The 22,209-nt window shown below is 39.4% G+C and overlaps 2 protein-coding genes across 2 annotated transcripts; both read left to right on the top strand.

Moving 5' to 3' along the window:
- The first annotated feature begins 546 nt into the window (after positions 1-546).
- On the top strand, positions 547-7,659 carry LOC141342132 (tripartite motif-containing protein 16-like). Its single transcript, XM_073846520.1, has 7 exons — positions 547-1,141; positions 1,417-1,512; positions 1,611-1,844; positions 2,237-2,396; positions 3,701-3,740; positions 6,971-6,993; positions 7,116-7,659. Exons 1-7 carry the CDS (start codon positions 569-571, stop codon positions 7,640-7,642), a joined length of 1,653 nt encoding a protein of 550 aa, XP_073702621.1. The 5' UTR covers positions 547-568; the 3' UTR covers positions 7,643-7,659.
- Positions 7,660-11,855: 4,196 nt separating this feature from the next.
- LOC141342131 (tripartite motif-containing protein 16-like) lies at positions 11,856-17,504 on the top strand. Its single transcript, XM_073846519.1, has 6 exons — positions 11,856-13,232; positions 13,535-13,630; positions 13,730-13,963; positions 15,833-15,998; positions 16,139-16,186; positions 16,415-17,504. Exons 1-6 carry the CDS (start codon positions 12,660-12,662, stop codon positions 16,936-16,938), a joined length of 1,641 nt encoding a protein of 546 aa, XP_073702620.1. The 5' UTR covers positions 11,856-12,659; the 3' UTR covers positions 16,939-17,504.
- The last annotated feature ends 4,705 nt before the right edge of the window (positions 17,505-22,209 follow it).

The following is a 22,209-nucleotide window of genomic DNA, read 5'->3' as shown; positions in this document are numbered from 1 at the left end:
CTGTGTGCTAAACTCCTGAAACATTGTTGTCTTATATTTTACAGCAGTCAATGCAATTTATGATAGAAGTCAGTATGTGGATGGGTGTTTTTGTGACATATCAGGACATACATTTGTATAATGACATGGGTATGACATAAGTATTACAAGGAGATGGTGACTTATATGGACATTGCCCCATGTCCCCACTTTTCAAAAGGCTTATAAATCATAAAGAATGATTTTTTTTTTTTTTTTTTGAGAATTCTCCTGTAAGGGCTAGGTTTAGGGCGATAGAAAATAAGGTTTGTACAGTATAAAAAAACAATAGAAGTCTATAAAACGTCCCCACAATTCACAAAAATAATGCAACTGTATTTAATTTATATATTTTTCTCAGTAACAACTACTTACAATTACATTTATTTTGTAATTAAATTACGTAATTCTGTTATGTAACTAGTTACTCCCCAACACTGCGTACCTCAAACACAGAACCAGGAAACAGGAAACAAGTGTGCTCAGAGAAAAAGAAACTGAAGTGTGGTTGAGCTGTTGTGTGTTTGAGTCTCTGTATTCAAGCAGTAAAATGGCAGAAGCCAAAGTTTTTCAGGATGAGTTTAAGTGTTCAGTGTGTCTGGATCTTCTGAAGGATCCAGTGACCATTCCCTGTGGACACAGTTACTGTAAGAGCTGTATTACAGACTGCTGGGATCAGGAGGATCAGATGAGAGTCTACAGCTGCCCTCAGTGCAGACAGACCTTCAGTCCAAGACCTGCTTTAGCTACAAACACCATGCTGACTGAATTGGTGGAGAAACTGATGAAGAGGAAACGTCCTGCTGACTGTGATGCTGGAGCTGGGGATGTGGAGTGTGACGTCTGTACTGGAAGAAAATACAAAGCTGTCAAGTCCTGTCTGATGTGTCTGAACTCTTACTGTCTGAATCACCTTGAACAACATGAGAGTTGGTTTAAAGGAAAGAGACACAATTTGACTGATGCCACTGGACGAATGCAGGAGATGATCTGCCAGAAACATGAGAAGATCCTTGAGGTTTTTTGTCGCACTGACCAGAAATGTATATGTGTTCTGTGTACGATGGATGAACATAAAAACCACGACACTGTATCAACTGCAGCACAGAGGACAGAGAAACAGGTATTTTAGACTTGTGATCAAGATAATACTCAGTGAAGTGATTTGATAATCTGTTTATTTTCTGTGTAGAACTGCAGCTTAATTACATAGAAGCACTGTCAGCATGTCTGTGTCAGTTTCACTTTCATGATACTTACACTTACAGTGTGAAACAGGCCTTAATATTCATCACCCTTCTGGAGTTTGAACCTACAGCCATTAGTTATCAGTCCTATGTTTACTGGATTCATCATGTAGTTTTCTGTGACATTCACTATCATCCGTTTGTCCTGCAGAAGCAGCTGAAGGAGACGCAGAAGACGTTCCAGCAGAGAATCCAGCAGAGAGAGAAAGATGTTCAGCGGCTGAGAGAGACTGTGGAGTCTCATAAGGTGAGTCTGGAGAAGAAGAGAAGTTTGCTCAGTCTCAGTTCAGACTCTCTTGTCTCTTTCAGTCCCACTGAAGCCTGAATCACTGTGTGTCCTAACAGCGCTCTGTACAGACAGCAGTGGATGACAGTGAGAGGATCTTTACTGAGCTCATCCGCTCCATTGAGAAAAGCTGCTCTGAGCCGATACGACTGATCAGAGATCAGGAAAAGCAAGCAGTGAGTCGAGCTGAAGGACGACTGGAGCGACTGGAGCAGGAGATCAATGATCTGAGGAGGAGAGACGATGAGCTGGAGCAGCTTTCACACACACAGGATCACATCCAGTTCCTGCAGGTAACAGAGATCTAGAAGAACAGGATCATAGTGGACTTGAGTCAGATCCTGCTGTGACACCAGACTCACAGACAAACATTTTATCAATCTCTTATTACATAAACATTAGTAATAATGGTCAATCTAATTGTAGCCTTTAAGCTGCTTTTTCTTAAGAAATCTACCCAGCCTTACAATGAGACTCCATTGAAGTCCTTGAGCTGTTAGATGGACATTTATGTAGCAGATGTTTTATTATCCAAGCTATTGTTCAAATATAGTGTAAGTGTCAAATACTATTCATTATGCTCTTTGTTTACCACTACTAATGCATGCTAGTTTTATTCTTTTATAGTATAGTAGTTTTATTGGGTAAAGTGTTTAGCTGATGAGATTCAATTTGTTTTCTCTAGGGTTTCCAGTTTCTCTCAGCACCTCCTGAATCTACAGATGTAAATGACGATCCCTTCATTTCTCTCTTCTCTTCTGATTGCCTAAGAGAATCTGTCCATCAGCTGAAAGACAAACTGGAGGATTTCTGCCAAAAGGAGCTCAAGAAGATCTCAGACAGAGGTAAAGTCCTGGAGACTCATCTGCTCTCAGAAACAAGTTCATTATCATCTCATATCATGGAGAACATCATATTAGCAGGGTTTCCGCAGGTCCTTAAAAAGTCTTAAATTTAGTTGTATCAGATTCAAGGCAATAAAAAGTCTTAAATTGAATAAGATAGTCTTAATTATGAATTCCAATGTCTTAAATTTGGGGACAGAAAGACCAGAATTGCTATATGGCTGAATGGCTAAACTTTAAAAGGCTATGATTTCATTAAATAAACATGAGCGCTTAATAAATCACCATATTTCAGCCAAAAGCATCACCTGCTGGTGCGTTTAGAGTGTGTTCGTTCACTGCATGATTCAGTCTATTAAAATGCATTTAGAATGATCACATAATTCAAGATATGGGGCAGAAAATGTATATATTTATATAATTTCATATAGTTAATCAATATCACACGGAGAATGCAGTTTTTGTCTCCAAAAGTCAACTTGATTACAAATGTGATATTGATTTTATACAACAGTTCAATAAACAAGAACTTTTTAGACACCATATTTCTTGTTTTCCGTTTCGGCAACAAAAATAAACACATTCACCTCAGTCACTCGTCGGCTAGTCTTGAGGTTACAAGCTTCTCCGTGCTGGTCCCTTACCTGCTTCTGTCTACCAGCCGAGCTCGAACTCATCTACCTGCAAAGGAAAAGTGGAATTACGTTCAGATAAGACTGTTTATCCAGTTTCCGTTTATCACCTTCGTTTAAACTCTCTATGTTTGAAAGCTCCTTTCTGTTGCGTGAAATAAATGCCACGTTATTTGAATCTCCCGGTCTGTCTCCTTGACCAATGGGTGACAGAAGACCAGCCCCTATACAACACCAAGTTTCGTGGATCCCCGAAACATCCTCACCTCCTACAATGCTTTCTATACTTTGAGCTACAACCCCATCAATTTGCTAAATCGCTTTGGAACTCGCAGAACCCTTTAATACACTCACTGGAAGGCTTCGTAAAACACTTCTGTGATGTGTTCAGCAAATCTACCACAGAAATCTTGGTGCACGATGAACTCTTCCAAGTATGGCAAGCAAGTTTATCCATTCACGAGTACACGCTTCGCTTCCGCACCCTTGCCGCAAACAGCAGCTAGAATAATGCTGCCCTGCTTTCCGCCTCCCAACGAGAATTGAATCCCGCTCTACGTCAGCAAATGTTCATCTACGAGGATACTGTAGGTCTCGAAAGCTTCCTCCAAAAGGCAGTGCATATATCTCAACACCTAACCACTTGCCATATGGATATCTTTCCCGCTGCAGCCGCCTCACCCAGCCAGTCCCCTCCAGCACCAGAGCCGATGTTCACGGATAACTATCATCTATTACAGATGCCTATACATCAACATGCCGGCTCACCCAAGGCCTCTGTCTGTATTGTGGATCCAACGACCACCAGCTATATACCTGCCCTGTTTGTCCACCATGCCCAGTGGTGAGTACATTCAAACCACTCCTGATGTTTCTTGCATGCCACACATCAATGCTCTCCTAATGTACCAATCCCAATCTTTTCCAGTCAAGTTCTCGTGGACTCTGGAGCCTCTGGGAATTTCATCTCCTCTCGCTGCCTTACCGGGTTCCAAATTCCCCATTGCAAAAACAGCTCTACCTACCAGATCACCAACATCCAGGGAAAATCACTGGGCAAGGGGCTGGCTCGTTACCAGACACGCAACAGTTGTTTCCACAACGAGTGAGTCTCTCAACTGGTACTGGAGGAGGCAACGGTGGACATCATCCTGGGACAGACCTGGCTCACCAAACATCACCCTACCATAGCCTGGAAGTCAGGAGAAATCCTCAAGTGGAGCGCCAAGTGTCAGAAGGAGTGTTTGACAGACCTAGGAACTCCGATCTCAGCACACACAAACCTCTCCATCTTCTCCACCTCTGTCGAGAGTCCTGACTCCCATCATACCACTCCTATGCCTCAGTAATACCAGGACGTCTTCAGCAAGGTCGCGGCCACACATCTTCCACTTCATCGGCCATGGGACTGTGCAATTGACTTGCTGCCTGGGGCCAAACCACCAAAAGGACATGTCTACCCTATTTTGATCCTGGAGAGAGCCGGCATGGAGGAGAATATTCAAAAGGCCTTACAAAAGGGGTTCATCCATCCATCTACCTCACCCGCAGCATTGAGTTTCATCTTCGCAGCGAAGAAGGATGGGGGTCTACGACCCTGCATTGATTACTGTGCACTTAACAACCTAACGGTGAAATTCGACTATCCCCTATCTCTGGTTCCGGCAGCCCTAGAAGAGCTGCGTGGCACCCGTGGCTTCAGCAAGCTTGACCTAAGAAGTGCCTACAACCTCATCCACATCCGCAGGGGCAACGAGGGGAAGATCCTCTTTGTGACAGCTACCGGGCACTATGAACACCAGGTGATGCCATATGGCCTATCCAACTCACCTTCCATATTCCAAAATTTCATGAATGAAATCTTCAGAGATATGCTCAACCAGTTTATACTCATCTTCATCAATGATATCCTCATTTCACAGGTCACATTAACTGAAAATTGTCCGTCACTGACAGAATTTTTTAGCAATGACAGGCACATCCAGCCTCAGAGGAACCGGACCCCATCCTTCCACCTACAGTCTTCATGTGCCCGATTTAGTGGGGACTCGACGACCAAATCCATGCCGCCACTCTCACCAAGCCTGCTCCGCCGGGAGGTCCAGAAGGGAAAAGCTACATTCCTTCCACCTTTCGTCTTACAGCTACTGGTGGCCCAGCATGGCCTGGGATGTCGCTCGCTATGTCAAAGGATTACCTACCACCCTGGAGACAGCCAAAGCCATTTTTCAACACGTGTTCAGAAACTGAAGACATCTGACCACGGGCCCTAGTTCATCTCCAGGGTCTGGCGAGGGTTCTGGGAGTTTCAGTCAGCTTATCCTCCGCATACCATCTGCAGAAAAATGTCCAGACCGAGTGCAAGATCCAGGAGATTGGGCGATATCTCCGGGGCCTACTGTCATGAAAACCCAGACAAGACACGACAGCTGGAGCCAGTACCTACCCTGGGCAGAGTACACTCAGAACTCCCTACGTCAGGAAAGCACCAGACTCACTCCATTCCAATGTGTCCTCGAATACCAATTGCCATTGTTTTACTTGGACTGGGGAACGTTCAGAGGTCCCAGTGGTAGACTTCTTGTTCCATGAGAACATGGGACTCATGTCCATCTCCAGCAGGCAGTCCGGAGACACAAGGACAATGCAGACGCTCGTCACTCCGCCAATCCCACCTACCAACGTGGTGACCACGTCTGGTTGTCCACCAGGGACATCCGACTCTGGCTGCCCAAGATAAATCAACGAAGCACTATCGCATATCACCTACCTTCCACGTCTCCCCGCTCAAACCTTTCACTAACCCTCTTCTCCCTCCATCCACAGAGCACGAGATACCCCCTCCTCCACCCGAGGTCATCACCAATAAAACCATCTACCAAGTCAAAGAAATCCTTGACTCCCAGCGGCAAGGCGGCCGGCTCCGGTACCTCATAGACTGGGAGGGGTACGGTCCTGAGGAGAGATCATGGGTGGATGGAGACGATATACTGGACCCTTCTCTCCTCAACGACTTCCATCAGGCCCACCCAGACCGTCCTGCTCCCAGGGAGCGCAGTCGTCCTAGTTGCAGAGGGGAAGGGGGTAATGTCACGGAATCACCGGCCTCACCAGCCAGACCTACTAGTGGTTTTAATTTCAGATTTAAAGTATCTTTGCATTTTTAAATAATTTCAAATATCATTATTCAACATTTTATGCGTAAAATATCAAAACATTATTTATGTATTTGTAACTAAAGGTCAAAACATTCCATGTGCCTCTGAGCTGCATTAAACCATGTGTAAATACATCTAAAAGCCACTTCGGATGCAGCTTCTATGTTTCCAAGAAGAATTTTATTGATACTGATTTCTTTTGATTGGTAACAGTCCAAATGCAAGAATTTGACAAAAAAAAAATGCACACCTTTAGAAAAATGGCTTTATAAAAGTAGAAATGCCCTTAAAAGGTAAAAATCAATTTAAACTGATTGGAAAATATTCATTTCTTTCAATGCTGTGTACTGAACAGAAAACACAGAATATGAAGAATATAAAAAAAAAAATTCAGAAGTCAGCTGTCCACGATAGTCCTTAATATACCAGCACAATAACGCACTAAGAAAAATATTGTCTAAATATCATTACTGATAAAATCACAGAAAATATTGAGATATCAATAATTTATAATTAATTTGTTATTTAACTTTTTTTAAACTTTATTTTTGTGCTTATGCTTTTTACAGCCATTTTACAGTTTAATATGTTATTTTAGGCATTGCCCTACCCAGTGCAAATGGTATTAATTTTATTTTTGAAGGTCTTAAAAAGTCTTAAATTTGAGCTTAAAAATCCTGCAAAAACCCTGCATTAGAAATGTCTTAGGAATGGATGCAGGATCATGAGAATCACATTCATGTCTGTTGATTTCCACAGTCACATTCACCAACAGCGTTTCCAGGACCAGAAACAACTTCCTACAATGTAAGTCCATAAGAAAACTGTACTGTACTAAGATACTAATGTCACACTGAATTTGAAGAGCTACATGAAAAAAATCAAAAAGATTCATAATTCCTGATTCTGATGTGTTTTATCTCCCTAAGATTCCCATCAGCTTACTCTGGATCTGAGCACAGCACATAGATACCTCCGTCTGTCTGAGAGCAACAGAGAGATGACTGAGGCTTTCACTGCCCAGTCGTATCCTGATCATCCAGACAGATTTGATTATTATCGTCAGGTGTTGTGTAGAGAGAGTGTGTGTGGACGCTGTTACTGGGAGATTGAGTGGAGTGGAGATTATGGTGTGTATATATCAGTGGCATATAAGAGCATCAGCAGAAAGGGACGGGGTGATGAGTGTCGGTTTGGAGCTAATGATCAGTCCTGGAGTTTGTTCTGCTCTCCTGACAGTTACTCATTCATACACAATAACATAAAGACTGTTCTCCCTGTAGAGTCCATCAGCAGTAGAATAGGAGTGTTTGTGGATCACAGTGCAGGAACTCTGTCCTTCTACAGCGTCTCTGACACAATGAGCCTCATCCACACAGTCCACACCACATTCACTCAGCCGCTCTATCCTGGGTTTTGGGTTGGTAATAGATCATCAGTAAAACTGTGTTCATGAATCAGAATAGATTGACGATAAATTCTACCCATAATGCTTTTAGCTTTTACAATTATGAATCAGTAACAGTAGATGTTATAGAGTCTCTTTTCTCTTCATGATATTAATACTGCAGCTGAACTTCTTTCACTGAAATAACATGCCAGAATAAATGTGTGTAGTAAATCCTCATATAGAAAGTAAGATCAGTGTGTGTGAGTCCTGATGAGTGACCATGTGTTTCTGTGCTTTTCTGTTTGTGTTGATTGAAATCAGTCATTTAGTTTTTTAACGTAGTGTCACATCAATCATTTCATTCTTACTATCAAAATTACTTTTCATTCAATAAATCACTCATTATTCACCCAATGGAGCTTCAGTCCTTTTCAGTGTTTTGTGTTTTTGTCTCCCAGTGTCTATTATAGATCAGAGGTTAAAATAGCTGTTGAAATTGAGTATGAATTTATGTGTGTGTTTATGCATGTATTTGAATGGGTTATGTGACCAAAACATAATTCAATAATGTTCTCTCTCAATTCTAACTTTTTTTTTTTTTTAAAGAAGAAACAAAACATTAACAACAAAAATCTGATCAATATAAATTAGCACAGCAAACACATGAAAACCTAAATATACAGTCATGCATGCATAACTATTAGGCACAATGATATTATGGTCATATTTTTTTTCCAAGCACATTTCACCAATTCCAAACCACATCAGTCATAATACATAATAACACCTATTAGTTGTGCATTTTAATAATTTATAAGTGATATATAATTGTCCATAAAGGCTGAAAGTAAAAAATTCCTTGTATTCAGGAGGGCATAATTATACGGCATGTTTTCTTTTACAGATAAAATACTCAGACTGAAAAGCCCATGAGAAGGAAGCAATACTAATGCAATATTAGAATTTTCAAAGTTAAGGCATGACCGTCGGACAGCGAAATGCTCATTGGGTCAGCACAATCAGAAAGAAAAACGGGTGGAGAAGAAAAGACACATGTTAACCCTCTGGGGTCTGAAGGTGTTTTGGGGCCCTGAAGACGTTTTGACAAAAGAACAACGAATTAAGAATTAAGGTGAAGAATTAGGTGTGAAACCATCAGGAACCACTTAGTCTCCTGCGCCACCATTTTCCAGAACTAAAACCTACCTGGAGAGTCTCTAGAAGAGCAATGTGCCCGGTTCTAAGAGACTTGGGTAAAAAAAATCCTTAAAAAAAATTACCCTCACTTAATAACATGCTGAAGTGTTGTGAAATACATGAAGACTGTTGGACAGATACGTTGAGAGTGACTCTTGAAAGACCAGCATCACATCCTCTTATACCACTGTTTAAAAAAAATTCTTTAAGAATCTAGCAGTAAGTTTTGGGAGTTCATTTTTAGTCTATCTCCTGAAACTTCTGTCTTGCCAGGAATAAGTAAAATGTGCTTGGAAAAAAAATATGACCAGAATATTAACGTGTCTAATAACCATGCACGCACCATAGCTTTTTAATCTCTGTAGCCTTGATCAGTGCTGCAGTGAAGCTTGGCTGCTCTGTGGTTATTGCAGTGAATGAAAGTACAATCTACAGCCACTAAAACTCTTCTAGCATCTTCATATCCCTGCTTAATAAAATTAAGACTACTGAATGTGATGTCAATCCTTCAGTCACAAGCGTTTCCGAGTTCATTGACCAACCTGTTGAAAGGCAAGTCCAAGTATCAGTCCTGGACACTACCTGCCAATAAAGCATTCCAACAACTCAAGGAAGACTTCACCATTGCACCGTGATAACAAGAGTGTACGACTACTGACATTCCTGGGCCGAAGTATCATAGAGAACACCTATCATGGCATCCCGGCGAAGGATTTTTGGCTGACCAGTTGACTGAAGCCCAGGCTAATGCTTATAACATCAGATACATACCACCTACCTTGCCCAAGTCCAAACGGAGACATCCAGCCAGGGGATTGGAGGCAGCATGTGGTCGTTTTTTACTCTTCTGCTTCTTCTATGTGTTGACTGCTTCCAGGTTCAGGATGAACATGTCGCTGCCTTCTTCTGCCTGCAATACATTAATATCAGTCAGATACAGTATGTGAAGTCCTAGCAGATACTAATGTTCAGTATTTATGGATGGATGTCTGCAAAGAGTGTCCGCGTACACCTTCTGATGATGATTTTTACAACACGTGGACCCTAGCAGACTCTCATGCACTCGCGCATGCAGAAAGTATAACATAGGCTTAACGGTATCACTCCTAGTAACAATAGTCTGAATCCCAAAATGTATTCACGCTAGCTTACGCCATAGATCATGCCATACAATTTATTAAAACTGCAGGGAAAGGCACCTGAATGGGCAAAGCAGATATTACTGATGCCTTTAAAACAATGCCCCTCCATCCCTCTCAGTGGCATCTTATTGGCATCAGGTGGCCTCACTTTTAGTCATCATAGATCCTACAGATCCTTCACCTTATATTGAATTTTTGAGTATACTTCTAGGCAGTGTCGCCATAAGAGCCTCGTTGTCCATAATCAAGCTTAATCATATTCAACAAATTCTGTTGTCTTTCCAATCAGAAATTAAATGCATCTAAGCGAGACCTTTTGTCTTTATTAGGACATTTAAACTTTGCCATGCATATTATTCCCCATGGATGCACGTTTATCTCCAGACTATTGCAGTTATCGTAATCTGTTCCTAGCCTGTATGATTTAATTTGTTTAGACAAAGGATGTCAGTCTGATCTACGATTTTGGACCCATTTACTTAAGCGGGATGAGATTTCTTTTTTCTATAAAAAGTCATTTGAAACCTCTATGTCTTTATGTAATTACTCTTTCAGGGAACGAGGGTTACAAGAGTGACCGAGACGTTCTCTATCAGTTAGTCACATTTGACATTACATCGCATGACGTCATGGGATCCCTATGGAAAATGCCACAACCTGAACTGTGTTGAAGTACAAATGCTGACAGGCAAGCATGTCAGTACTTTTGAAGCCCAATACGTAACCTTCCCAATGCCCTGTAAGTCAGATAACGGGCCCAGCTATGGGATTACAACTCTGCCACAATTCGCGATAAATCGTATTTTGAGCGTTAAAAAGTGCATTTTGCACGCTCGTGAATTGAGTTTTGTGAAGAAAATGTCCATATCTCAAAGGAGAAATAATTTTGAGCGGACGAAAATCAATTTTGCATTTAAAAAAAGTTTTTGGATGTGTGCAGATCTTCTCTTTTGCGTGTGTAACGTTTCACTCGCTTGCTCCCCTGATGCCCGCCCTCAGTGCTCTCTAAATGCTGACCGCTCACTTGCTCAACACAACCCAGTGTTACAATGTGCCATAATTCCAGCCAATCAGAGACAGGCTGCTAAATTCTGATTGGCTGTCTTGACAACTAATCACAACATTCCCTGCATTACCAATGACAGCAGAAGAGTAAAATACAGTGCATGCATAATTATTATTTTGATATTTATTAATTTTTATTATTTTATAATTAAATTGATATTCTGATCATATTATTTCTAAGCACATTTTAGCAATTCCAAACAACAAAATTTTTAAATACCAATTTAAGGGCAATTTATGATCCTTTTTAAGAGCTGCACAAGTAAAATGAACAGTATGAGTGGGGTTGGACAATGAATATTAAGCCATTAAATGACATGATTTATAATTCAGATAAAGGTTCACACAAAAACAAAATATCTTATACCATGGCATTTTAGCCTTTATACCATTAAAAGGGATAAATCAAGTATATAGTTTATTATATTTATTTAAAACATAAATATTACTTAATCTTATTTGTTTAGATTTTTAATTGGCACATTAACTTTTCACATTTACAGGTCTGTGTTTGCTGCATAAAAACATGGGTCAATAATTGCAATTTATACAGCTGAAAAAATGTATTGGAAATAAAAATTCATTTTCTGTCAAGAGGTGGTGCTTTAGGAGCGCTGAAATACTACGGTTTCCCTAGTAACGGCTGTACACAAAGCAGCATTAATGCAGTTTTATCATGCATGAAATGAAAATGCCAACGGCATGTTTCTGAGGACAGTCGGTTCCCTTCAGATACATTCATATAAAGACATGTGCCGCGATTTGATTTTGAAACGTGCAACGCGCATATTTGACATCATTGCCTTTTGAAGTTTTATCCAGCCCCATCGCGTTTCTCGCCTTTCCGTCCCCAACTGTAAGACTCTTAAAATTATAATTAAGACTTTTCTTAAATTATTTAACCAATTTAAAACTCATGGCCTTACATTGGATACAACTAAATTGAGGAGTTTTTAAGGACATGCGGGAGCCCTCTACTTTAAGATAGCCCGTCGGACAGGCCGGTCAAACATTTTGGTAGCCCGACTGGAAAACACAATAGCCCCGGGATGTCGGGCTAGCGGTTTTGTGAGCCCTGAATTGATATATACTTTAGGTTTTCTTTTACAGATAAAATGAGCCAAAAATATTTTTATGGGAGTTGATATTCTGATCATATTTTTCCAAGCATATTGTAGCAATTGCAAATTAAATCAATCTTAATAACAACCATTAATATTGTATTTAATCATTTATACGTGATGTACAATTGTTCATGAAGAATTAGGTGTGAAACCATCAGGAACCATTGGTAATGCAGGGAATGTTGTGATTGGTTGTCAAGACAGCCATATATATAAAACCGTTATCAAATAAGCATGTTCAATATTCTGTGTCCTAAACTCCTGAAACATTAGTGTCTCATATTTTAGAGCAGTCAATGCAATGCAATTTATGAAACAAGTCTTAGTCTGTAAGTGTGTGTGAAAAAAAAAAATCAGATGTAACCCCTTTGTAATCTCAGTGACTTACATTTATTTTGTAATTAAATGGCATTATTCCGTTACATGTAAATACACCCCAACACTGCGTACCTCAAACACAGAACCAGGAAACAGGAAACACAAGTGCTTTGTGAAACAGAAACTGAAGTGTGGTTGAGCAGTTATGCGTTTGTGTCTTTGTATTCATGCAGTAAAATGGCAGAAGCCAGATTTTCTCAGGATGAGTTCTCGTGTTCAGTGTGTCTGGATCTCCTGAAGGATCCAGTGACCATTCTCTGTGGACACAGTTACTGTAAGAGCTGTATTACAGGCTGCTGGGATCAGGAGGATCAGATGAGAGTCTACAGCTGCCCTCAGTGCAGACAGACCTTCAGTCCAAGACCTGCTTTAGCTACAAACACCATGCTGACTGAAGTGGTGGAGAAACTGAAGAAGAGGAAACGTCCTGCTGACTGTGATGCTGGAGCTGGAGATGTGGAGTGTGACGTCTGTACTGGAAGAAAACACAAAGCTGTCAAGTCCTGTCTGGTGTGTGTAAACTCTTTCTGTCAGAATCACCTTGAACAACATGAGAGTTTGTTTAAAGGAAAGAGACACAATTTGACTGATGCCACTGGACGACTGCAGGAGATGATCTGCCAGAAACATGAGAAGATCCTTGAGTTTTTCTGTTGCACTGACCAGAAATGTATATGTGTGCTGTGTACTATTATTGAACATAAAAACCACAACATCGTATCAGCTGCTGAAAAGAGGACAGAGAAACAGGTATTTACAACTAACGATCAAGTTAATACTCAGTGAAGTGATCCAATGGTCTGTTAATTTTGTGTGTAGAGCTGAAGCTTAATTACATAGAAACACTGTTAATGTGAAGATATACATCTATGTCAGTTTCACTTCCATGATAATTATGCTTGCAGTGTGAAACAGGCCTTTATATTCATCACCCTTCTGGAGTTTGTACCTACAGCCATTAGTTATCAGTGTTTCCTGGATTGATCTGTTCACATGATGATTTAGTGGCAGTAGTTTTCTGAGACATTCACTATCATCCGTTTGTCCTGCAGAAGCAGCTGAAGGAGACGCAGGAGACGTTCCAGCAGAGAATCCAGCAGAGAGAGAAAGATGTTCAGCAGCTGAGAGAGACTGTGGAGTCTCATAAGGTGAGTCTGGAGAAGAAGAGAAGTTTGTCTCAGTCTCAGTTCAGACTCTCTTGTCTCTTTCAGTCCCACTGAAGCCTGAATCACTGTGTGTCCTAACAGCGCTCTGCACAGACAGCAGTGGAGGACAGTGAGAGGATCTTTACTGAGCTCATCCGCTCCATTGAGAAAAGCTGCTCTGAGCTGATACGACTGATCAGAGATCAGGAAAAGCGAGCAGTGAGTCGAGCTGAAGGACGACTGGAGCGACTGGAGCAGGAGATCAATGATCTGAGGAGGAGAGACGCTGAGCTGGAGCAGCTTTCACACACACAGGATCACATCCAGTTCCTGCAGGTAACAGAGATCTAGAAGAACATGATCATAGTGGACTTGAGACAGATCCTGCTGTGACACTAACTGCTCTAAAGTTATAATTAATGGTCAATCTAATCGTAGCCTTTGAGATGCTTTTTATAAACACATCTACTCAACCCTACGAGACTCCTTTGATGTGCATCAGCTCTTAGATGGACATTTGTTCTTTCCAGATGTTTTATCATCCAAACTATTTCCTAGTAAGTTCACATATAGTGTAAGTGGCAAATACTAGAATCTGTTGCTCTAACGAGAATTTGTTTTGTGCCCAAAACAGAAGACATTGAGTCAACCTGTAGAGGACGTGACCCAAGTCTGCCTTTGTGATTGATATAAGCCATCACATCATGCTGTCCGATCGGACTAGGACATGGTGACCTATTAAGGCCAGCAGGAAGGTTTTCAGACCGCCATTATCTCGAGGCAGTTGATGTGCAGGTATTGCTTTTGGTCTTACCAGGAGCCAAACACTGGGTTGCCCTCAAAAAAATGCTCCCCAGCCCGAGCTAAAAGCATCTGTTGTGGCCATCTTCCTGCTGGAGGTCAGTCTCAGTTAGGTGCCTGGTTGAAACAGGCAAGAAGTTGTCCAAGGGGCCATGGCTCTGATACAACATGGGATGGAACATGAGTTTTGAGCCAATATTGAAGGGGCCGCATGTGTAGCAGTTTCCATCCTCTGAAAGGCCCTGAGGGGTCATGTCTATAGACAAAAAGTCTATAATCGTCCTAAGAAAGGTAACTCACTGTCTGGGGGTCAAAAGACTCTTGGTAGGATTGACGCTCCAGGTGGAACAATGACCTATAAGCGATAAGTTCTCATTCTGATCTGGCCAGTATCAGCCAATTGTTGAGGTAGTTTAAAAGGTGGATTCCCATCGGTTTCAGAGGGAAGGGCATTGCATTTATGCACTTTGTAAAAATTTGAGGGGCTAGAGACAGTCAAAACAGTAGAACCATGTACTAATAGACCACTCTCTCAAACACAAATCTCAAAAACTTTATGTGATGGGGGGCTATGTGGACTTAAACGTAAGTGCCTTTCAGATCCACCGCAAAAAAACAGTCCTCGGGACATATTTGCATGAGGATCTGTTTCAAAGTTAACATCTTGAACGGCCTTGCCAGCCACTGCATAAGCCCTGTTCACTAGGACATGTATGCACTACTGTCTTGAATCTGTGGGTCAATGGCAGGCAGCCACTGCCTCTTCAAAAGGGGGAAGATTGCTGTACCCTTTTTCTTTAGCGCAGTCAAGAGTGGTGGGAACGGCTGAAGTGGAAGGGTTAACACAAGCCAAGTAGTGGGTTCGCCACGTCTTGGTAAGCTCTTCACACGCTACACTCGCACTGCGACATTTAAAACATCTCCACTGAAAAATGGTTCAGGAAATTTGCTCAAGAAGTTGTTCTGAGGGTGCCAAATGGCTGTAGGGGAAGGCTCACAGGCTTCTTCCTCTGCCGGGGGCTGCTTCTATGGTGATGAGCAGGCTGAGCTTTCTTGCTTCTTCTTTGGCTTCTGTCACAGAGACAGTGAAGAGAGGGTCTTGCATTGTGCAGCTACACAAATCAAATCAAATCAGGCTTCAGTATCAGAGTACACAGGGATTTGCCTTGGGGTTAGCGACGAGACGGGAGAGACCGTTTCGATGGGAAACCCTGCATTTGCCATTGCAACTTTTGATGAATTCACAGCTGAGCGCAGGCATTTCACACACTTATTAGCTGGTTTATGGTAATTTCAAAAAAGCATTTCTGTTCGGAACTATTACATTTAACTTTGCTTCTGTTTCTGGTTACATTCCTGTTCAAATTTAGATCATTTTTGTTTTTGTTCCTTGGACCGGTTCAGAGCCCTGGTTTCCAGTCTTTCTCAGCAACTCCTGAATCTACAGATGGAAATGACGATCCCTTCATTTCTCTCTTCTCTTCTGATGACCTGACAGAATCTGTCCATCAGCTGAGAAACAAACTAGAGAATTTCTGCAAGGAGGAGCTCAAGAACATCTCAGATAAAGGTAAAGTCCTGGAGATTCATCTGCTCTTAGAAATGAGCCCATCATCAAGTCATTTCATGGAGAACATCATATTAGAAATGTCTTAGGAATGGATGCAGGATCATGAGAATCACACTGTTCATGTCTGTTGATTTCCACAGTCACATCCACCAACATTGATCCCAAGACCAGGAACGACTTCCTACAATGTAAGTCAGTAAGAAAACAAGCAGAAAAACTCATTGAGTGTGTTCATGTTCTTCCTGTAGAAGGTGAAAGAAGAGTTTTCTAATTGCTGATGTAAATGATGATTTGCTCAGGATATCTGCTCATCTGTACTGAGACACTGATGATACACTGAACATGAAGAGTTCAGCTACATGAAAAGATCAAACAGATTCATAATTCCTGATTCTGATGTGTTTTATCTCCATCAGATTCCCATCGGCTCACTCTGGATCTGAACACAGCACATAAACGCCTCCGTCTGTCTGAGAACAACAGAGAGATTACTGGTATTAACACAGATCATCCGTATCCAGATCATCCAAACAGATTTGATGTGTATCGTCAGGTGTTGTGTAGAGAGAGTGTGTGTGGACGCTGTTACTGGGAGCTGGAGTGGAGGGGGAATAATGGTGTGCGAATATCAGTGTCATATAAGAGCATCAGCAGGAAGGGAGATGGTGATGAGTGTCGGTTTGGATGTAATGATCAGTCCTGGAGTTTGATCTGCTCTCCTGACAAATACTCACTCAGACACAATAAAACAGTGACTGCTCTCCCTATAAAGCCCATCATTGGTAGAATAGGAGTGTTTGTGGATCACAGTGCAGGAACTCTGTCCTTCTACAGCGTCTCTGACACAATGAGCCTCATCCACACAGTCCACACCACATTCACTCAGCCGCTCTATCCTGGGTTTGGGTTTGGATCTGGATCATCAGTGAAACTGTGTTGATGATTCAGAATAGATTAACGAGAGATTCTACCTATAATGCTTTGAGCTGCAAGATAAATCAGTTACAGTGAGATGTCTCTTCTTTTATCTGCATGACATCAATATACAGCTGAACTTCTGTCAGTAAAATCAACAGAAAACCAACAGAACCACGTTTGATAAAAGAAAATTAAGTCTTCTTCATTCAGATTTTTAATAACTCTTTACAGCAAGCTTTCATTTGTTCACATTCATTCACATTAGAAAACATGAACTAACAATGAAAAACAATTCTACAGCATTTATTCAACTTATATAAATGTCAATTTGAACATTTACTAATACATTATTAAAAAATCGTATCTGTTAACATAAGTTAATGCACTGCTAACATAAACAATGCATTTTAAAAACTGCATTAAAAATTGTATTAACCAACACTGATAAAGATTAATAAATGCTGTAAAAATATGCATTGCTAATTAAAAGTTTATTTTAGCTAATGCATTTCTGAATGAAACTTTCCTGTAAAGTGTTTCTAGATTTTTCCCATAATTTAAAAAAATAAATAAAACAATTAAAAAAAATAAACAATCTAACTGTGACTTTGTTTTAGTTCTGTTCGTTTTAAACATTTATTGTGAAATGTATAGGAAGTCAGCTGGACTGACTGCATCTAATTCCTTCATAATTCTGTATTATATCACAGACTCCTACTGAATAAAATAAAGGAAAAACAAGAAGAAAATTTTGCTCAAACAGGACTGAAAACAGCATAAATAAAATGTATAAATTCAACCCTGATGTGTGCATTTAATGAGACAGTTCAGCCAAAATTATCATTCTGTCATGATTCACTCTCATGTCTTTTGATGTTTTGTAAACTGATAATTTGATGAATGAATAAATGTATTCCCAACAATGTTGGGAGCCAAACAACACTGGACCCCACTGACTTTCATTATATGAATATGAACAGAAAACACTAATTCATTTCTCAGAATGTCTTCTTGTGTGAGTTCAGTATAAAGATTCACTCTATGGATGAATTTTATTTCATGTTACATGAACATTTTCATATAAAACTGGAATTCAAAATCAGAGCCAAAATAAAGCTGAAATTAAACATTAATAATAAACAATAAGGAGTGAATAAATTAAATACGCATATGAAAGCACGTATTTCTGTACATTTCGAAATAAGGTCCATTAAAAGTCAATGAATCTGTGATTAATATGAATATTTTAATTAAAAACGAGTCTCCACGTAGTATATAATAAAAATATAGTGCATGAAATTATTAAATAACAGCAGAGTAAGCAAGTTTTTGATTATGGTAAGATTAAACTTATTTTAGTGAATAAAGCACTATATTTCAGCTATTATATTGTTAAAGTGGTTACACAAAATGTTATTTTACCCTTGCTCCTAGAAAATCCTCAATTTTTCTGCTTTCTAACAGCTTCTTGTGGCCTTAAACATTTAACAGTACTATGCATCAGTAAAGTTTTGCCACGACCACGTAAAGCCGGTGGTGTTTACATGAAATAATGGTAATATGAGTTTACTGTATGGTACGAACCCAGAGTCTCCACTGGTTACATCAGTAGTAAAACCAGCATTTTCTATAAGAAACTTGTGGTTGCATTTTGGGGCAATGCTAAAACAACACTGTCGAGAACTAGTTTGGTTATTCTACAATTAATTGTACTAGAAATAGAAAATACTATAAATTGATAAACTGTTCCGCATGACGACGTTTAATGTCTCCGACAGCGCCTGTAGTCCCATTTCGCAACTTGTTAGCAACCGTCTTTTTTAAGAAATGTAAGAGAAAATAACTGTATGTGAACGTATCTTGAGCTTGTGTTAACCACGGACCTTATTTAAGGGATTTAACCAAAATCCCATTCAAAAAACCCATTGACTTTGGGACGATGGAACCGGAAGTGCTAAAATGCTAACTCGCTTCCGGGTTTTTGCCTACAAAGTGACGTCATAGTTCCACCACTCTATAGAGTTCAATTAAACTAATGATCATTAGCTTACGATGCTTTTGGAAAATGCACCCCAGAGCGTCACAGGAAGTCATGATTCTCCAGGATCCTCCTATAGCCACATGATACCCTTTAAAATGACTAAATAAAACCAAATAGTTTAACTCCTGTCCACAACAGAGATGATGAATCTGCTGGTCGAGAAACATCTCACAAACATGAAGGAGCTCAGAGCGTCACTCCAGAATCATCTGAACAAACTCCCATGATGCCTTCTGGCAATTACAACCAGATCTCCATCTTTGAGTTCCATGAAATCAAACAGAAATAAACAAAATAAATCCAGACACCACATCAGATAGTGCTGATGATTCACTTCCCAGCTACAATCTCTGCTGGTACCGAGACTTAAACCCACAACCTTCTCAAAATTTCAGATTATATATAAATTTAAGGCGAGACACTGAAGGTGAATAGGGTAAAAAAATATTAATAGTTATGACCTTACTTATTCAGTTGATTGATTACATTGATAATTGGAAAAAAAAAATTGTATTACAAGTTTTCTAAAATGTTAGATTTAAATATGCAAATGGTGCATTGTTTAATGAAATAAGCACTAATTTGCATAAATTTCTAGTACAAAAATCTAAACACTGGATGAAGTCAGTTTCAAAATTCTTGTTTAATTTTGTTTGACATATTAGAGTCAAATGTTTTACGGAGGGAATTTTGGGGATCTCATATTGTCACTCTATAATTTAGAAAAAAATTAGAACAGACAGGGAACACATTTTTTCAATAAAATGATGTATAAAATCAAGCTAATTATATATGAACAAATCCCTTTGTAAAAACCTTCAGAATATAGACTATAGGAATGAAAATGTAAATTTTTTGGTGTGTGTAAGTGCTACTGAAGTGGAGATTTATGGCTCAGTGGAGGAGAAAAAACTAATTTTGAGAAAAAGGCCTTTAAAATTATGTATTGTAATTGAAATCTATTGACCCAAATAGATAAAGTGCTATAAAAGAAAGACTTAACAGTGTCTTTTCTTTGTTTTCTTTCCACTAGTCTGAAAAAAAACTTTATGAAAAACCAAAAAGCCCACAATCTCATACTTCATAGCTGCATGAAATTAAATAAAATTTCTCAACAATATTCGATGAAGCTGATAATTAGATCGAATACGGTTTTAGTGGAAAAATATTCAGCCAACTAAGAATCATTCTACATTCAAACACAAAATTTGTCTTTTATCGTTTACATAAAGAAATTATTATCAATGAAAATCAATATCTAATTATTATATCATTATTTTTGACTGCTCTTACATCAAAACATTTACGCATCATACATTATAATCTTAATGTCTCTCTCTCTCTATAAATATATCTATATATAGTCTCAATATTTTAAAGGCCAACAAGACAACACACATTTTATTAACCCAAAAACTAATACATAGATTAATTATCAAAATCATTGTTAGCTGCAGCACTGATACAAGTACAAAATTAATGATAAATTCAATATATTGAATCTATAAATTTCTCTCTTCTGAGTGAGAATGAACTAAATGATTCGACACTGGGATCAGATGAACTAATGACTGATAATTAAACTCATTAAAGCCTTAATGAACGACTCCATTGATAACACAAGACTCATTTGCATACGAGCAGCAATATTCACATTATCAAAGACTGAATTAGTTCTGATCTACTGTACTGATATGATATTTACCACAACATTAATAAACCAAAACCAAACAAACAAAGCATCGCTGCTGCCAGAGATGAAGGAGTTCTGAGGAGAGAGAGAGTAAAAGCTGAGACTCACCTGAGACTGTGATGAGCAGCAGCAGCAGCGCTGAGAGTCTCTCCATGATTCCTGCTGTTCGGATGATGTTTTATAAACTCATGACGGATCAAATCAAACGCGAATATTCCTCAGAGCTGCTTTATTCCTCCTCCAGATATTCCTCACGTTATTCCTCTCAGAGTCACTGAGCGCGTGTGACAATCAGCAGCTCTGTTGACGCTCTCAGACTCCAGCTGGGGCGGGGCCACGCGTCACCAGCCAATCAGAGAGCAGATGGAGACAAGAACGCGCCCCTTACGTAGAGGTACTGGGAGCAGTGTCGGGGGAAACGCATTACAAGTAGCGCAAGTTACGTAATAATATTACTTTTTCCAAGTAACTAGTAAAGTAACGCATTACTTTTTAATTGGCAAGAAAATATCTGAGAGTTACTTTTTCATATAAGTAACGCCAGTTACTTTCCCCCTCATTTATTGATTAAAAGCTCTCCTGTCCCCATGTTGAGAGAAATTGTAAGATGTTACTTTAGTTCTAGAATAAATGTGAACATGCATTAATTCATCTTACTCACTAAAAAAAAACAGATACAGTGTTCTTCAAAATGAATAAAAACAGTGAAATTCAATTCAATATGTTAAATAATACAAATATCCTTTATGTATTTAATCCCATTTTATTAACCGATGTCTTTGCTGCCGACCTTCGGTGATCCAATTCATCCATACTAATAAGCAGAAATTACTCAAGATGATCTAACATTTGTTTTACATGTTTTTTATTGCTGAAGAGTTGACATTTTTTCTTCTGCGGTCTACTGTACAGACGTCAATCTACTTTTCTCTCTGGTGTGAAAAAGCTTTTACATTTGACAAAAATAGAACTTTTTATATTAAAAACAAACAAGCAAGCACTGCCCAGATTTAAAAAGTAACACAATAGTAACGAAACGCATTACTTTCCATAAAAAGTAACTTAGTAACATAATTAGTTACTTTTTTTAAGGAGTAACTCAATATTGTAATGCATTACTTTTAAAAGTAACTTCCCAACACTGACCGGGACAATACTTCAAATCAGATGATACCATGATATTTCTTGTTGTAAATGCATTTTTCTTCATCTTTGAATTTATTTTTATTTTTTATTAAATAGCTTAATTTTTCACCTTTTTCTTTTATACTACAAGTTATAATGAAAAAGTGAAAATCACTAAATAAATCATAATGTCTGCTTCACATCTATATCTAGCTATCTGTTTGTATGTTTGTCTGTGTGAGTGCGCAAGTATCTCTACACACTCGAGAGGAGCAGGAATGAGGAACCTACTTTACAGACTCACAGACACGCCTGTTTTGCACACGTCACTCAAACACAGAACCAGGAAACAGGAATCACGTGAATTCAGCAAAAGAGAAACTGAAGTGTGGTTGAGCTGTTGTGTGTTTGAGTCTCTGTATTCAAGCAGTAAA

This window comes from Garra rufa, chromosome 9 (genome assembly GCF_049309525.1).
Source record: "Garra rufa chromosome 9, GarRuf1.0, whole genome shotgun sequence".
Lineage (NCBI taxonomy): Eukaryota > Metazoa > Chordata > Actinopteri > Cypriniformes > Cyprinidae > Garra > Garra rufa.
The sequence above is the reverse complement of the archived record's forward strand: the minus strand, read 5'-3'. Positions and strand labels throughout refer to the sequence as shown.

Excerpts from the sequence above, each read along its gene's own strand:
- LOC141342132 (XM_073846520.1), top strand. The coding sequence starts at position 569 with ATGGCAGAAGCCAAAGTTTTTCAGGATGAGTTTAAGTGTTCAGTGTGT. Across the intron at positions 1,513-1,610 it reads AGACTGTGGAGTCTCATAAG|CGCTCTGTACAGACAGCAGT; the intron begins GTGAGTCTGGAG and ends GTGTCCTAACAG. Across the intron at positions 6,994-7,115 it reads CAGAAACAACTTCCTACAAT|ATTCCCATCAGCTTACTCTG; the intron begins GTAAGTCCATAA and ends TATCTCCCTAAG.
- LOC141342131 (XM_073846519.1), top strand. The coding sequence starts at position 12,660 with ATGGCAGAAGCCAGATTTTCTCAGGATGAGTTCTCGTGTTCAGTGTGT. Across the intron at positions 13,233-13,534 it reads AAAAGAGGACAGAGAAACAG|AAGCAGCTGAAGGAGACGCA; the intron begins GTATTTACAACT and ends TTTGTCCTGCAG. Across the intron at positions 13,964-15,832 it reads ATCACATCCAGTTCCTGCAG|AGCCCTGGTTTCCAGTCTTT; the intron begins GTAACAGAGATC and ends GGACCGGTTCAG.